Source organism: Myotis myotis, unplaced genomic scaffold (genome assembly GCF_014108235.1).
Source record: "Myotis myotis isolate mMyoMyo1 unplaced genomic scaffold, mMyoMyo1.p scaffold_m19_p_1, whole genome shotgun sequence".
In the NCBI taxonomy this organism is placed as follows: Eukaryota; Metazoa; Chordata; class Mammalia; order Chiroptera; family Vespertilionidae; genus Myotis; species Myotis myotis.
The window spans coordinates 69,272,435-69,289,935 of NW_023416313.1; the positions used below are offsets into that span (position 1 = coordinate 69,272,435).

A 17,501-nucleotide genomic window follows, 5' to 3' on the forward strand; every position below is an offset into this window, starting at 1 on the left:
TTTAAAATGACCTAGTTACTTTATAATAGTATATACAATAAACAAAGAAAGAACAAAAATAAGAATAACTTTTTGATGCCTCACAGTTTTTAGGTCGGGTAGTTTGCATATTGGGGAGACCCATAACAGATAAGTTTGAGCCTTCTTAAAAACATAATTTGTATTTAAATTTCCAGAAAGATCACTGAATATTGAAAATATTGACTAAAAATTGCTGTCCTGAGAAATTCCTTCATTTCATCATAAAATTCTGTTTGTCTTGTCTTGGTTTCTCTTAAGTTTTTAAATTGGACTTACATATGGCTAAAACATTTTAAATTTGTCTATTTGAGTTGTTAGAGTCAAAGCAGAATATGAAAGTTAAAAAGCAAACAAATACACTATCTTAGTATTTGAATTATCAAAGTTTTTTTGTCCATACTTTTTAAATAAATGATCATCCCTATATTTGTGATATAGAGACACAATTTTATATGTCCTAAATGGTAATTCTCAGTTAATCAAAAGTTGGCAATTCCAAGAACGTATGGCACAGAGGAACTCACAACTTGATAGCACAACTGGTTACCGTGAACTTGTGCATACTGTTTTCTTGGTAAACGTGGCCAGGGGGCTTTTTGTTAACTTCAGTGTGGTGGGAAGAGATGCCATCATTGTCTTTTCCTTTTCTGCTATTTCTGTGGTCTGGATAGATCCTGGTATGAATCATGCAATGTGAAGTAGAGATGAAAAGCACAGCGGAAACCACAAAATATTTGCCTTACTTTATACTGACCATACAAGGCCTATAATAGAATATCCCAAACTATAAAATTGAAGCTATAATTATTTTTATGGTGGAAATTCCCCCTATCAGCCCTGAAAATTACTTCACCATTTAACCAGAAGTAGTTCTCATAACCAAATGGTAGGTAGGGATGTATTTATTTCCGTTGCTACTTTGGCCTTGGCAAGCATTTCAATTTCTCAAATCCCTTCACTTGTGACTTATTTCCTACTTGTGTCCAACCCTACACTTAGTATTATTCAATTCTTGGTCACTGGCAATAGAGAGGATATTTCTGAAGCCAAAAACTTTGTCAACTTCTATCTTTGTCCTTCTCCATGTCCCCCAGATCCTGATATAGTGCATGGCACTTTGAGTGAACAAATGGATGGATGACTATGAAGAGAAACTCTTTGTAGCCTTCAAAACCATTATAATTATTACCTTCCAGCATTCTCTTCTTTCTCCAAAGTCAGCTCCTTTCTTCTAAACTCTCCTCCTAGAATCTATTTTCAACCCCTTCAATCATTCTCTGTACTCTTTCCTGGACTTTCTTGAAGTTAGGGAAAAGTTACCCATTCTGCCTACCAACAGATTTCAAAACAATTTAAGATGAAAGTGAATCATTGCTTTTTGGTTGAACCTTTCTAGCACTGATCCAATCACCAGGCAAGAGGCTCACCTGAGATTGACAGTGAATTTGGGACAATGCTAAAAACCCCGTAAATACATTTATCCAGCTAAAGGAGGCTCATGATTAATGCATTAGGGATTGTAAGAATTTGTAATCCTGACTCCTACAGTAGTTTTCTCCAAAGCTAAAGCTTGCTATATTATTATCATTATTTTATAGTACTATCATTATGTTATTGACGGTAATAAAATTCAGGAAACTAAGTTTTAATACCCTCCACTGAATCTCCTCTGCTCTATTCATTATCCAATAGAGAATTTGTTGCTACTGAAATACTCAAGTCCAGTCCTTCCCATTCTGAGGCTATCTTGGGTATTTCAGAACCCCTGCTACAGAACCTGGTGCTGATGAGTATGCACATGACTCACTGGCTTCTAGCCCTTGAGTTAGATTCTGCTAACTTAAGAAATATCCCTCTTATCTGTCCCAGCCAGATGAAAACAAAGCCACTGAAGCTGGGAACAAGGGGCAAAACCCATGACAAATAAGTGTTCCAATTTTGCCCCTCTGGGAGTAATAGGCTCCAGGAAACTAGATAATGTGCTGAAGTCATGATGACTCAAGGACAGGTCTCAGAAGCTGCAGAGTAGGCTCTGTGACCTATGAAGAATGGTGAATGGAAACTTGGATGCCACCTTCTAAAAACAGGTGTCTTCTTGTTCATTTAAGAGTTGGCTTCTGGCCCTGGCTGGTGTGGCTCAGTTTGTTGGAGCATCACCCTGTACACCAAAAGGTGGTGGGTTCGATTCCCAGTCAGGGCACATGCAGGAGGGAACCGATCAATGTTTCTCATATCGATGTTTCTCTTTCTCTTTCTGTCTACCTTCCTCTCTCAAAAAATCAATTAAAAAAGAAAGAAAGAATTGGCTTCTTCAGCATGGTAATGGATTTATGGCAGCCTCTTCCACTGTGGGCCTCTCATAGTGTTCCCATGCCAGAATAAACTGTGGCCTCGAACCATTGCCCAGCCTTCTTATCTGTGGGCTGTGAGCACTGAAGGAGGTTGTACAGTGTTTTGTTTTGTTTTGAAATTGGCTTCTGGTGTTGGCTCCCTATGATCAGAGATCAGGAGGTCTCCAGACTGATTCCTTGTGTACCATTAGATGAAGTGCAAATTCTTCTTAAAACTTAGATAAAATATCACCAGGGGAAGCATTTGCCCGCCCAATGGATGAAGCCCTGCCAGGGTTCTCACCTCCAGGTCCTCGGAATGGGAAGGACTAGACTTGGGTATTTCAGGCTTCTCCTCTCAGCCTAGGCCCCATTCAGACCAGACTCACCCTGCAGGGCCTGGAGAGTGAGTTTATCTAAGAGAGACTGTCTCACACTCACCCACTGGCAGGGATGGCACCACCTCTGAGGATAACAGAGAAGACCTGCAAATAGCCAACAACCGTACACCTTTGCCTTACATTCACATTTAATGTCTTCAGTTGAGTAAAACCCAGAACACTTGGTTCTGGATTATAAAAACATATTTGTGGTCAAGATAGGTAAGCATATTAATCTAAAGGGATGAATACTATTTTAAGATATATTTCTTTTCATTCTATTCCTATTCCCTACGCTTGAAACTCGAAGAATTTCTGGTTCCTTCTCTGGAGAATGAAGATTCCCTAAACAAGATCTAACTTTCCTGACAATTCTAAGATTCTCTTAGCATAATTTCCCCTTTCCCTTGCTATAATCTGCATTTAATCTCTCTAATCTCCATTAATGTTTCTGTTCACTCTAATTTCTCATTACTAATGCCCATAAGCACTCTTAAGCTATTTCCAGTTTTCAAAATCCAATCATTTCCCAAGTATATCATAGAGATAAGTAAGTACCCTCTTGCTTTACTTTTCTCAATGACCCTTTTATCTTCTCACATATTGTATATTTCACTTTATTTTTTAAAATATATTTTATTGATTTTTTACAGAGAGGAAGGGAGAAGAATAGAGAGCTAGAAACATAGATCAGCTGCCTCCTGCACACCTCCTACTGGGGATGTGCCCGCAACCAAGGTACATGCCCTTGACTGGAATTGAACCTGGGACCTTGCAGTCCGCAGGCCGGCGCTCTATCCACTGAGCAAAACCGGTTAAGGCTTATATTTCACTTTAAAAAAATCTTTGTACTAGTATGTAAACTCTATGAGAAGAGAGATTTTAGTCAGTTTTATTCCCCTGGTATGTCCCAACGCATAAAAGAATCAATGATAACAATTATCCACAACATTTCATGTTGGATAACGCCTTACCAATGCCTGTATTGCAGTTTGCATGGCAACCCACAGCTAGCAGACTCCTGACAGTTAACGTTTACTTCCAAAGTTTATACAAAGCATAATTTGAATGATGTTTTGTGTTGCATGTATGCTCAATAATGATTAAATTCAGAATTTGCCTTTCATTTTTAATATTAACATGTTATATAAAACCGTCTCTTTATATTTGTACATCGCTTCTAAATTCAACTCCAGTAGGCTTGAAAATTTGACTTTTTTTAATATGCTTAGTCCATTATTAATTTTTACCATATCCTCTTATGATTGACTAAGTTTCCTATGTAGTCTTGAAAATATAGATAATTCTCTTTATGTTAAATTCTAAATATTATTAGAACAAAAATTACCTTTCTGTTACCCTTTGTTTCTATTGCAATACTTATGTACATAAAATTGCCATATATGATTTATGATAGGAATTACTAGGTTGTGACTTTAATCACCTAACAGCATGAAAAATTATATTAGTCAAATGCTTTGTTTGTACTTACCCTTTATAGTAATTGGTTCTCAGTTTTAAAGATGCTATCTGGTTCTTTCTTAAATGTCAAATTTCCACTTCTCTTTTTGTTTTGAGGTGGGGATTCCCAACCTCTTGCTAACTGCCACGGTTGTTATTATATTTTGTGACACCAGCCATTTTACTCAGGTAGCATTTTAAAATAATTAAGTTAAAACTATTTTTAATTTGAGAATTGTATGACATTTCTGAAAATAATGAGGGACAACTTGGAATTTTGCTAAACCATGACCAGAAATCACTTCTTAGTTTATGTTTGCCAAAAATACATATTTTATTAGTTTGTGAAGAGGTGTTTTTGAAAAAGGAAAAGCAAGCAAAAAAGAGAATGAAACCAATATTTGTGGAGTGTTTGCTAAGTTCTAGGCATTCTATTAGAAGTTGTAACAAATATAAAATTCTTTAATCTTCTGAACCACCCACAATAATGTGTAAAGTGGTACCATTTTCAATAGAGGAAATCAAAACTCAGAGATTTTTAAGTCATTTGCCCAAGATTACACACCGAGTAGGCATCAGAGCTGAGACTGGAATCCAGACTAACCTAGTTCTAAAGTGTAGGAGCTTTTCACGCCCCTTGCTCTCTCCTGAAACTGCTCTGTGGTAACAAAGAGGTACAGTATTGCCACAGCGCAGCATGGCCTTAAACGGATTTGAATGGGAAGGATCTCTGCCACAGTACGTAATAGGATGTTTGTAGGATATGGTGAGGCTATAATACGCATTTCAGTCCTATCCCTCTGTCTCTAAAGTCTATAATAATATTTTTGGCTAGTGATGTGAAGCCACTGTCCTAAAGAATGTAAATCGGTTTGAACATCTGTCTTTGTACATATTGCTATTTGAGAAATTATACTAGAGGAAATCTTAAAACAGAAAAAAGACTGATCAGAAAACATCTCCCAAATACTTTGGCCCCTCTCATTCATGTCACTCCAGAAAGGCTATAAAACAGCCTCTGTAAATACAAGAAGGTAAAATCAAATTTAAAGTTTGATGGAGGAAAAGAAAAATGAGACACAAAGATAAAATGACACCAGGAAAAAAAGAAGTATTTCAAATGAATATTGTACGTCTATGGCAAATAGGGCATGAATTTAGTTACTATTTCTTGTTCCTCAATTGGGGAGTTTAAGTAGATTTACAGATGTTAGAAGGGGCAGGGACCTCAGAGACCATTTAATCTTTTCTTTAGAAATGAAAAAACAGCCCTAGTGAGAAATGTTGAGGCAAAAACTCACACATCCTTTTCTGAAGCTGCCTCCTAAAGAATCAGTTTCTTAATTTTGATGTATGCATATGCTCTCTTGCCCACGATAAATAGAGTACAATATTTCACATGCCATACAGAGTTTTCATGGTGGTGACCACCAGAGCTGAGAATCATATATGGTATAATGAGTAAACAATTGAATTCCCAGTTCAACTTCAGTCCTAACATTCACCAGCTGTGTGTCCTCATGCAAGTTGTGTAACCTCTCTGAGCTTCAGTTTCATCATGTTATAAAATTGAGCTGATGGTGTAATAGTTCATACCTTAAAAGGTCATGACTTGCAGTGAAGATTGAATGAGATTAGGCATGTAAGACATTTAGAATGATTCATCGCATGGCATAAATACTCAATCATTATTATTGTTACTTAATGAAGTCCCTTTGTAGCAATTCATTCTGTAATACTATACACAAGAGCTATACATTCTTTGGTATATATCACGAAGAGTTAGTTTAGGGAGAGCTGAATGTGTATTTATCAAATGTGTATGGATGGAACTGGAGAGCATTATGCTAAGTGAAATAAGCCAGTCAGAGAAAGATAAATACCACATGATCTCACTCATTTGTGGATTATAGAGAACAACATAGACTGATGAAAAGGGACAGACTCAAAGACTGAGAAACAGCAATCAGGCTATCAATCCCCAGAAGGAAAGTAGGGGAGGGCGGGGGTAAGGGGAAGAGATCAACCGAAGGACTTGTATACATGTATATAAGCCATACCAATGGACATGGACAACAGGGGGATGGGAGCATGAGTGTGTGTGGTGGGGAGGTTGGGGGTTAATGGGGGGGATGAGGACACATTTGTAATACCTTAACTAATAATAATAATAATAATAATAAAAAGAAAATAGAGCAAAAAAAAATGTGTATGATGTCTTCTTCAAATTTTAAGTTCCTTCTAATGTAAATGAATGTGGTTGAGGTAGCACCATTTTATGATGGGTTATAGTCCATTTGCAGAGCAGGTTGCAAAGAAGGATGGAGGCAAATCTTGAATATTCCTATAAACTCCACCTAGAAAGCCACTTCCCATTGGCAGAGGAACTCACGCATAAGCCAGTTGCAGAGCTTGTTTTCTGAGCCTGAGGTCAATAATGAAACACGGATGGATGTGATCTCATTTTAATATAATTCATCAAATAGATATTGAATGCCAACTATGAACCGGGCACTTGTTAGCCACTGACAATTCAGTGATGAATCAGATATCACCCTTAAACATCTTACCATCCAGCTGGGGAGTCTGCTGGGTAAAGCACTAGGTTTAGTGCATGAAAGAAATACTCAAAACAGAAGTTCCCCTTTCAGGAGCGATGCGTGCTCGTGCACTACACTCTGTTTCAGACATCAGACCAATGCCTGGGCTGGAGAGAGTTCTTACTCTTCCTGCTGGAATATAAGATGAGCTCTTCAATGCAATCTCATAGTATTACAGAGTAGGTATCCTGTAAGCTACGGTTCAGTCAAAGCACATCGAAATGCTTGTCTCGTTCCTCTTCTGATCACCTCAAAAATGTACGTCCACCAAGCATTTCTGAAATCAATTCAGTCCAAAGCAGGAAACAACAGTCTCCTTCATGTAGTTCAGAAACTGAGGTAAAACTAGCTGCCAGGTTTCCAAGACCTGTGGTTGCTGATCTTCCTCCCTCTTTTCCTTCTATCAGCCCTGCCTCTGGTTGCCTTTTTACTTGAATCTTCCAGCCAAGTCCTAGAGTTCATTTGATTTGAATATTATTAACCCAGAGTTCCTCTCCTATGGAGCCAAGGCACTATCTTGAACCTTGGGTGGAAATTATAATGAGTCTGCAGTGGCTTAACTATATAAGTTTCTTTTTTCTTTTTTTAATATATTCTATTGATTTTCTACAGAGAGGAAGGGAGAGAGATAGAGAGTCAGAAACATCGATCAGGTGCCTCCTGCACATCTCCCACCAGGGATATACCTGCAACCAAGGTACATGCCCTTGACCGGAATCGAACCTGGGACCTTTCAGTCCACAGGCCGACACTCTATCCACTGAGCCAAACCGGTTTCGGCTATAAGTTTCTTTTTGATTGAAAATCATGTAAACCAATCCTGACAAGCTGAATTTTTTTTAAAAAAAGAGGGGTACAGGGTGAGAAGTGCAATTTTGGGGAAGGATATTAGTATCTCACTCCAGAATTTAAGGACAAACCTGAAAAACATAAGGAATCATCCCAGTGATCATGGCAACTCTGAAGCTTTTAGCAAATTAGAATGCCTGCCTTGGTCTTGCTCTGATCACTTCAAAAATGTACCTCCACCCAGTGTTTCTGAAACCAGGTTTCATGTCAAAGGCAGGAAACAGCAGTTTCCTTCATGTGGTTCAGAAATTGAAGGTAGTGGACCTTCTCTCCAGAGAAGCAACTAAGCAGATCCCCAAGAAGTGAGCCCAGTGAGTGCAGCTCAGGTGAGGCATTTAGGGGGAGGGCCAGGTCTGTGGGGCTCTCCTTTTGTATTGGGATGGGATGGGACAGTCTCTGCACAAGGGGAAATCATCGTAAGCCCAGCAGCCATGCCGACAAGTCTCTATGTTGGCCCTTCCTTGGGAAGAATGGTCAAATAGGGAGACCTGACTTTAAGAAGGCCAGATTTTTATCAGCAGAAGTTGCCATTTTGTAAGGAGTTTATCATTTTCTTCATTGTGCCATTCAATCTGACCTCTTTCATGGTCTTACTCTAGTTAAAATCAATTTATAGTCAGTTCTACTTTCCTGATTGACTTCATATCATTTCTTTCAGTTTAGCTTCTATTGGTTAAATTTTAGAAGAGGCTTTCAAAATAGAATTTGGGTCCTGCCAGTGAAGATATGGACAGCCACACTTGAAGTTATTGCCTCGTCCTTGCCCCAGGCAAGGATGGTTGTGAACTTTGGAGGCTGGTCCATCCCAGATTCTCCTGCCTTAAACCTGAATTACTGTGACATTTATTCATTCGTTCGTTCATTCACTCACTCATCAAGACTTCATTATGTCAGAAACTCTATCAAGAGGTAGGGATACAAAGATAAATTTGGAATCATATCTGCCCTGAGGGGCTTACAGGGTTTGGAAATGTGCCTGTTGTAAAGGCAATGGCTTTATAATACCAAGTGGTTAAAGCAATGCAGGCTCAGGGAGCAACACCGGCCCAGAGATGCTTATGTGGCAGCATAACTGGCCCTATGGCTATCCTCCCCCCGTCCCCCGCCCAGGACTGAGACTGGTAGGCAGGATAACAGCCTCCTCAAAGATGCCCACATCTCTCCCTGGACCTGTGAATAAGTTATGTTACATAGTGAGAGGGAATTAAGCTTTCAGATTAATTAAAGCCACTAATCAGCTGGCATTGAGATGGGGAGATAATCCTGGGTCGTCCAGGTGGGCCCAGCGTACTCACGGGGTCCTTATAACTGAAGGAAAAGACGGAAGAGGGAGAACCAGTATGCGAAGACTTGACCTGCTGTTGCTGGCTTAGAAGATGGAGGGGTAGGGCCACCAGCCAAGGAATGCAGGCAGCCTCTGGGAGCTAGAAAAGGCAAAGGAATGGAATCTCCTCCAGAGCCTCCAGGAGGAAAGCAGCCGAGGCAATACCTTGATGTTTAGATTAGTCACACTCATTTCAGACTTCTGACACCCAGAACTGTCAGGTTATAAATGTGAGTTATTTTAAGTCATTATGCTTGTGATTTGTTAGAGCAGCAATAAGAAAATAGAGCCAATAGGAGTATGCTGGGAGGTATGAATGCTGGTTATCTGCAAAAAGGAAGATTGAATCAGTGCATCTTTCTAGAGCATCATTTAAAAAATTATTTTCATGTGGAACAAGATTGGCATTGACTTTGAAGATAAGGCACAAGCTTTCACATTCTTTCTCATCTGTGAGCTGCTTTGATCCCTGGGCTCCAGTCCCCCTGGGCTCCAAAGTGTTCAAGAGGCACCAATATGTCTTAGCACTGTAGTCAGTGACTACCACACAACTCTCATTGTTATTCTTAGCAGAATGCTACACATTAGTCCTTTATTATTATTATTTTATTATTATTATTGATTTCAGAGAGGAGGGGAGAGGGAGAGAGGGATAGAAACATCAATGATGAGAGAGAATCATTGATCAGCTGCCTCCTGCACGCCCCTCACTGGGGATCGAGCCAGCAACCTGGGCATGTGCCCCTGATTGGAATTGAACCCAGGACCCTTCAGTCTGCAGGCTGACGCTCCATCCACTGAGCCAAACCAGCTAGGGCCACATTAGTCCTTTTAACTTAACATTTTAAAATCCATGTTCCCAAAGATGCTGAATATTGGACTTTCATTTAGGATTTTAAAATACTCAATATCAGTGGTTCTCAACCTTCCTAATGCTGCGACCCTTTAATACAGTTCCTCATGTTGTGGTGACCCCCAACCATAAAATTATTTTCGTTGCTACTTCATAACTGTAATTTTGCTACTGTTATGAATCACAATGTAAATATCTGATATGCAGGATATATTTTCATTGTTACAAATTGAACATAATTAAAGCATAGTGATTAATCACAAAAACAATATGTAATTATATATGTGTTTTCCAATGGTCTTAGGCGACCCCTGTGAAAGGGTCGTTCAACCCCCAAAGGGGTCGCAGCCCACAGGTTGAGAACCACTACTTTACATCAAAGTAGAATAACATCAAACATTTTTACAATCCTTTCACAAACACTTCTTTATAGGCTTGCGAAGAAAGGGTAATTATTCTCACTTGTCAGAGGAGGAAACAAAAGCTAGAATGATTGTCCAAGGTCAACAGGTACCAAGTGGTAGTGTTGGCTCTTTCCAAGACACCAGGGTGGTGCCAGGCATGTCGCAGGTGGTGTTCCTCTGGGGTAGGTCACATAGGTGCCAGTCCCCAATTCATCAAGCGTCTGCCATCTGACGACTGTTCACAGAGCCCTGAGCCTGCACAACGGCTGCTCTTGATTTAGGTGTCGATGCTTTCATTCTGACTGTAAAACTGTAACCGGCCCCTTGTCCTGATATGACTCGCTCTGTTCTCATGAAGGGATCACATTGACAAAAGAGCACAGACAATGTGCCAGGGTGTGAATGGGGCTTCTGATAACAGCAAAAGGCCATTTTCATTGTGGTTCCAACGCCACTGACCTGAGCTAAGTGCAGAAAGAGGAGGAGACCGGAGTGTCCCGTTCATTATGGGGGTCACGGTCAATGGCTTTTCTCAATGCTCCTTTCCATGTGGCAGCAGTGCGTGATCTGGGCTCAGGTCTCCGAGACTGCAGTTGTGTTTGGGCAGTGAGTACCTCATGTGAACTCAAGCACTTGGTTTTGTTTTGTTTGTAGGTTTATCATTATTAATTAGGGTTTTATAATTACAGAGGAGGTATTTTTCCCCCCTTATTGCCTTTCTCTTACTCCAATTCAAGGTCTGTACTTTCTATACTTTTTCAAATTACCTTTTCAAAGGAGTCTTTCTGACCACCCATATAAATATCACCCTCACCCTACCCCATGCTTTTGGCTCTCTATTCCTTTACCTTCTCTATTAGTTTGTTCAAAGCACTTCTCTCACCTGACATATTATTTTTTCTTTTTTTTTCTGTCTCCCCTGCCGCAGAGCAGATGCTATACCTCCTTTGTTTGCTGTTGTATCTAGACAAGCGCCTGACACATAGTAGAGCTCAGTAAATATTTGTTGAATGAATTACTGAATTCTTTAATCTACCCCAGTGCCTAGCACAATCCCCAGCCTGCTGTATAAGAGACCCTAGGAAAATAAAAAGGAAGAAGTCACAGCAAAGTAGGGGGAAAACCTTAACTTACTTTTTTGCAGTCAGAGTTCCTAGCTTCGGATTGACTGATTGACTGGGGGAAGGGAAGCGTCAGAGTGGAGAAACTTTGGACTTGGGGTCGGTCGGAAGCATAGAGTCAGAACTGCTCTCAGCCCCTGAGGGACATGCCCAAGCCTGGCTCTGGGCAGAGCTCGATTCCTGCCTGGACTGCCCTCCTCCAGATAGAAGTGAATATTCACTTAGATACGCAAAGGCTTTGGTTAGTTTATTTCATTAGTTCGGTGGTAGGAGACAGTAGAGAGAAGCTGTGAGTACACTTTTTTGAGATCCAGTGATTTGTTACAAGTTTGTTCTAAAGCTAGTAAGAAATATGGGCAGTGGATAAATCCTCCTGTATTCCAGTGCACTCGTGGGGTTTGGATTCGTGACTTTTGTAAAGTCTACTGGAAAACATCCAGTTATTGCTTAAGGTCTAGATCAATATCGCCTTTTCTAGGAAAGATTTTCTGACTCATTCCATGGACGGGTTAGTTCTTCAGGGTTAGTTCTCCGAAAGCCACCAGCCTGCTTTGTTCATATCGCTGACATCGGTCTTGTACCCTGCTCATTTAAATGACTATTCATTAAAACAAAAAAAGAAAGAAAAAGAAATAAGTGAATGACTATTCGGTTAAGTGATATCCATTCGTAGTTCTCTCTGAGCACTAGGAAGCCAGAAATCATCTCATCACACCTCGTATCTCCAGTGTCCAGCTCACATGGTGGTGCTCAGTGAATGCTGAGAAAATAGACAAGTGAATACATGAACAAACAAGAGACTTCAATCCAGCCACAGCTATCTCATTGTTAAACTATATGAATATGTGTTTCCCCCCCATTCAGGCACTCTGATTGTTCTGAAACATCCCTATCCAAGAAAAGTGGAAGAACCTTCCATTTATGAATCGGTCCGGGTTCACACAGCAATGCAGACAGGAAGAACGGAGAATGATCTGGTCCCCACCGCACCTTCGGTAAGTGGCCATCCATCTGACACAGCTTTCTCGCTGTCCAATAGCAATAAAGTGCAATAAAAGTAATACACTTTCAAAGTATGTTTGCTCACATAAAAATTCTCACTTGGGATATAAAACCTGAAAAGGAACATACGGTTTGAAGCTTATGACTCAGTTTATCTGGTTCGGCATAAATCACACACACACACACACACAAAAATGCGATTATTGAGAGGATCTTAAATACTTAGAAAATAGCACTTAAATCTCCATCCTCACTTAGTCAAACTAGTACATGCTAGAATAAGTGAAAGGTATTTAAGTTCACATAGTTGACTGAACTATTATTCTTCAACAAGTTTCTAAAATAAAGAAAACAATTTTCTTCTACATTTCAACCGTATATGGAAGAAAACTATTTTTCAAAAATATTGTCCTGCAAGCCCCAGGGATGCTATTTTTCCTGGCCTTTTTTTCCTTCACTGAATCAAGGCTACAGACAGAAAACACTTGCCCTTCTCTAACAGGGCCATTGTGCAGTCTGAGTGCCCCCAGAGCACTCATTGTTCTTCCGAGAGTCCACTTCTGTTTGTGCTGTGAGCTGTGACCCTGCAAAGATTCCTCTCCAGCACCCTCTGCCCTGCATTATGCTCAAGGCTCCTCTATTCTCTTTCTTTTTGTTTGCTGACTCCTCCTGGTATAAGACATCTGGGTTTTCGCAGATAATAAAGAAGACAACACACAAATTAGACCTCAAGAACTAATTCTAGATAGCAACCATTACACGTGAAAAACATTCACTTGGAGATATCCAGCCTCAATTCTATTAAAATATGTGTGACCTTTCTGTCTCCGGGGCACTTTTCCTACTCTGCCACCAAAGACACCTCTCTTAAAAAACAGATCACCACATACCTTCCTGTTAACATCCTTCTGTGGTGTCCACGGTCTTCTCAGCTGGCCTGGACCCTGCTCACACCTCTGGCCTCACCTCAGGCCATGCCCACATTCACACTGTGGAACTGCCTCTCTCAACAACATGCATTTCTGATTGTGCTCCTCCTTCCTGCCCTGCATCTGAAATGCTACCAACGCCACACCGCCTCCTCATTTTTCAAGACTTGCATCAGGGATCAGTATCTTCTAGAAAGACTTCCAAGCTCCTCCTAGTTTCCTGTAAAATGCCCCTCTTCTGTGCTCCCAACCACCCTCTGTTTCCCTTCATTCTGGACTTGTCATAGTGGAGGCTAACTACCCTTCCCAGCAGCCTGACACTTCTCAGGACAGGAATCATAGCTTGGAGTGTAGCTTTACAGCCTAGCCAGGTTCACAGCACACATTACATTCTTGTCACGAAGCTACATCTACTCAAAAATTAAGATTCTGCAAATTGGTTGAGAAAGATATTTTAGCTTTGTTAGAGTTGGAGGAGGAAGCATCAGACCTCAGAACTGAAGAAATTTCGGAAAATAAGACAAATCGTCATCAGACCAAAGAACAAATCAAGACCTACCTTTTAATTCTTTTTTCTTTTTTTCCCGGTAGACCCATCGTTCTTAACGTTCTTCTTTACCCTTCCCTACCCCACCACCTATCACTGCACCATCTCATTCACCTGTAGTCTCAGTTTAACATCACATTCTCCCCTTTACCCTTCTCCTAAAGATCTTCATTCAAGGTCAATCGTACCACACCTTATGTGTGTCCTTTATCAACAGTAAAATGCAGGTAACACCTAATTTGAAGAGTTGTTGTGAGCATGAGAAGTAGAGAGAAGCAGATCACTTCAGACTCAAACCTGGAAGCCTTATTACTTACCTTCTTTGCTCACTCCAGGCATCAGATGATTTACCTGCCCAAATATCTAAATATGTCATATATAGAAGGTTCTGTATAAGGGAGTTTTTAAAACAGTGGTGAGTGAATGGTTGAGAATGACTGCTCTGACACTATATAATCAGAAGTCCATGAAGTTTTTTGTGACAGAAAATTATAAAGTGTTTCTAGTGGCCCTAACCAGTTTGGCTCAGTGGATAGAGCATCGACCTGGGGACTGAAGGGTCCTGGGTTCGATTCCGGTCAAGGGCACATGCTCAGGTTGTGGGCCCAATCCCCAGTAGAAGGTGAGTAGGAGGCAGCCAATTAATGATTCTCTCTCATCATTGATGTTTCTATCTCTCTCTCTTCCTCTTCCTTCCTCTCTGAAATTAATAAAAATACCTTTTAAAAATAAAGGGTTTCTAGTAGATACTGAAGTATCTCTTATTAGTCCTCACTAGAGAATAATTGATCACTGGACCAGCAGGCTGGGGAAATAGTCCTGGTTGGATCAGATGCTTTTGTCCCTTAATGAACATGAGTTATCAGCCTTCATTGTTGTCCCCAATGCCAACATGATGCTGTACCACCATCTCCAAACTGAGAGCTCTGAGGGCTTCTAGACTTCTATCTTCCCCTTTTGGGGTGCAGGTCTTTCATAAGCTCTAGCAGTAGAGAAAGAAAATTAAGTCCTATTTACTGAAAAAAAGAACTTGCTTGAAGTGAAAATGAAAACAGAAGTCCCATTGCCCAGAAATGTAGATGCTTGTGTAACACTGTTTAACATCCTTTGGCAACTGCTTTTGGGGAAATTACTATTTGTTTATGTTATACACAATATAGGATTGGGTTCCTGAGATAGGATGAAATTTAACTAACTTACTTATTTAAAGTTTTTTCTTTTTTAATTGACTTTATTGGGATGACACTGGTTAATAAAATTATATAGGTTTCAGGTGTACAATTCTGCAATACGTCATCTGTATATTGTATTGTGTGTTCACCACCCTAAGTCATATCTTTTTCCATCACCATTTACCCCCACTTTACCCACCTCTCCCTCCACCAGCCCCCTTTCCCACTCATAATCGCCATACTGTTGTCTGTCTATGAGGGTTTTTTTGTTTTGCTTAATCTATTTACCCTTTTCACCCAGCCCCTCAACCTCACTCCCCTCTGACAGCTGTCAGTCTGTTCTCTGTATCTATGAGTCTGTTTCTATTTTGTTTGTTAGTTCATTCGATCCCAATATAAGTGTAATCATATGGTCTTTCTTTGACTTATTTCACGTAGCATAATACTCTCCAGGTCCATCCATGCTATTGTAAAAAGTAAGATTTTCTTTCAATTTTTTTTTTTTTTTAGAAGAGTAGTATGCTACTGTGTAAACATAACACAGCTTTTTTATTCACTTACCTACTGATGAGCACTTGGGCTGCTTCCAAATCTTGGCTATTGTAAATAATGCTACAATGAAATAGGGGTGCATATATTCTTTCCAATTAGTGTTTGGAATTTCTTCATATATATTCCCCAAAGTGGAAGCACTGGGTCATAAGGCAGAGACAAGACTTACTGATGGATTGAATGTGCTATGTGAAAGAAAGAGCAACAGGGTAAACACTTCTCCGTTCACTGAGATGGCTAAGGTTGCAGGAGGAGTGGGGTTTGAACCTGGGAAATGTAAAATACCAGTTAGTTATGTGGGTAGAGATTAACTGACATAATATAGTCCAAGTGCCTAATGTAGCATAGGTCCTATCTAAAATGCCAGCTTCATTGCTTTCCTTTTGTGGTATTTTTAACAACTTCCTTCTAAAATTTCTGTTCCCTTGGCTTCTGCAATAACTTTATTTATTCTGTTATCTCTTTAACATATTTTGTAGTTGTTTTTCTTTGACATTCCCCTCGTATGTTTGCCTTTTAAAATATTCAGTCTTTGAAGCTCTTCTCACAGTTAACAATTTAGTGTCAATATTTCTAGCCTTTTTCTTGAATAAGATTATATATTATATATATAAATGAATAGATTATATCCTATGTAATAAAAGGGTGATATGTAAATTGACCCTAATGGCAGAATGACCACTGGACCAATCACTATGAGGCGCACTGACCACCTCTTGGTCTCTTTCCCCGCCGGCAGGCTCCGATCACCTGATGGCGAAAGGGGAACCATGGCAGGGCACATGGGCGGTGCCAGGCCAAGGCCCCGCCCTGCTGGTCACCCCACACACAGAGGGCTATCTGTGGTGGAGGCGGGGCCAGTGAGCGGGCGGGAGTAGCAGACCTCTTGGTCTCTTCCCCAGGCCGTCAGGCACCGATCGCCCAATAGCGAATGGGGAACCGGGGGTGGGTGGTGGCATGGGGTGGGGCTGGCTGCGGGGAAGATGGCCCTGATCACAGGCCAGGCCTAAGGACTGTACACACACACAAATTTTGTGCGTCAGGCCTCTAGTATTATATATAAAACAAATATATTATATATAATGAGCTCTTCATTGTAATTAGAGTTACAATGTGTTTGTTTAATTAATTATCTATGGAATCTTCATGTCCTTACATAGTCTTCTAAATCATCATTGAAACAAATTCCTAAAAATTCCAATATTTCGATATACCATTTTTATTTAGTTAATCCTCTGTTATGTTTTTATATTTTGGTTTTGGTGGTTCAAGATTTTTTGAAAATATACATGTTATTTGTTATTTTAAATAATTTCAGACTTACAGAAAAAATTGCAGGAATAGTACAAAGTTTACATGATACACAAGAATAAACTTAAAATGGATTAAAGACTTAAATGTTAGACTCAAAACCATAAAAATCCTAGAAGAAAATATAGGCAGTAAAATCTCAGACATTTCTCATAGCAATATTTTCGCTTTGAGCAAGGGAAACAAAAGAAAAAAATACACAAATGGGACTACATTAAATTAAAAAGATTTTGCAAGATGAAGGAAACCACCAACAAAATGAAAAGACAATCCACTGAATGGGAGAACATATTTGCCAGTGATGCAGAGAAGGGGTAACCTCACGCACTATTGGTAGGAATGCAGATTGGTGCAGCCACTGTGGAAAGCAGTATGGAGTTACCTCAAAAAATTGAAAATATGACCCAGCAATTCCACTTCTAGAAATATATCTGAAGAAACCTGAAACACTAATTCAAAAGATTATATCTACTCCTATGTTCATAGCAACAATATTTATAATAGCCAAGTAGGAAACCTTACCATTTGCAACAGCATGGATGGACCTGGAGAGTATTATGCTAAGTGAAATAAACCAGTCAGAGAAAGACCACATGATTTCACTTATATGTGGAATGTAATGAGCAAAATAAACAAACAAAATAG

The 17,501-nt window shown here is 39.9% G+C and overlaps 2 protein-coding genes and 1 non-coding gene across 11 annotated transcripts in view; 2 read left to right on the plus strand and 1 right to left on the minus strand.

Moving 5' to 3' along the window:
- DAPP1 (dual adaptor of phosphotyrosine and 3-phosphoinositides 1) overlaps nt 1–17,501 on the plus strand; it is a 46,793-nt gene that overhangs the window by 19,675 nt on the left and 9,617 nt on the right. For all 6 annotated transcript variants that reach the window (XM_036340601.1, XM_036340609.1, XM_036340592.1 and 3 more), the window contains one exon: nt 12,208–12,338. In XM_036340601.1, coding sequence (XP_036196494.1) covers nt 12,208–12,338 — 131 coding nt within the window. The remainder of the gene's footprint in view (nt 1–12,207; nt 12,339–17,501) is intronic.
- Nucleotides 1–17,501, minus strand: part of LAMTOR3 (late endosomal/lysosomal adaptor, MAPK and MTOR activator 3) — a 64,457-nt gene that overhangs the window by 13,651 nt on the left and 33,305 nt on the right. The gene's annotated exons all lie outside the window — the stretch shown is intronic.
- LOC118661878 lies at nt 2,336–2,473 on the plus strand. Its single transcript, XR_004969517.1, has one exon. It is a non-coding gene; the product is annotated as a small nucleolar RNA SNORA42/SNORA80 family (small nucleolar RNA).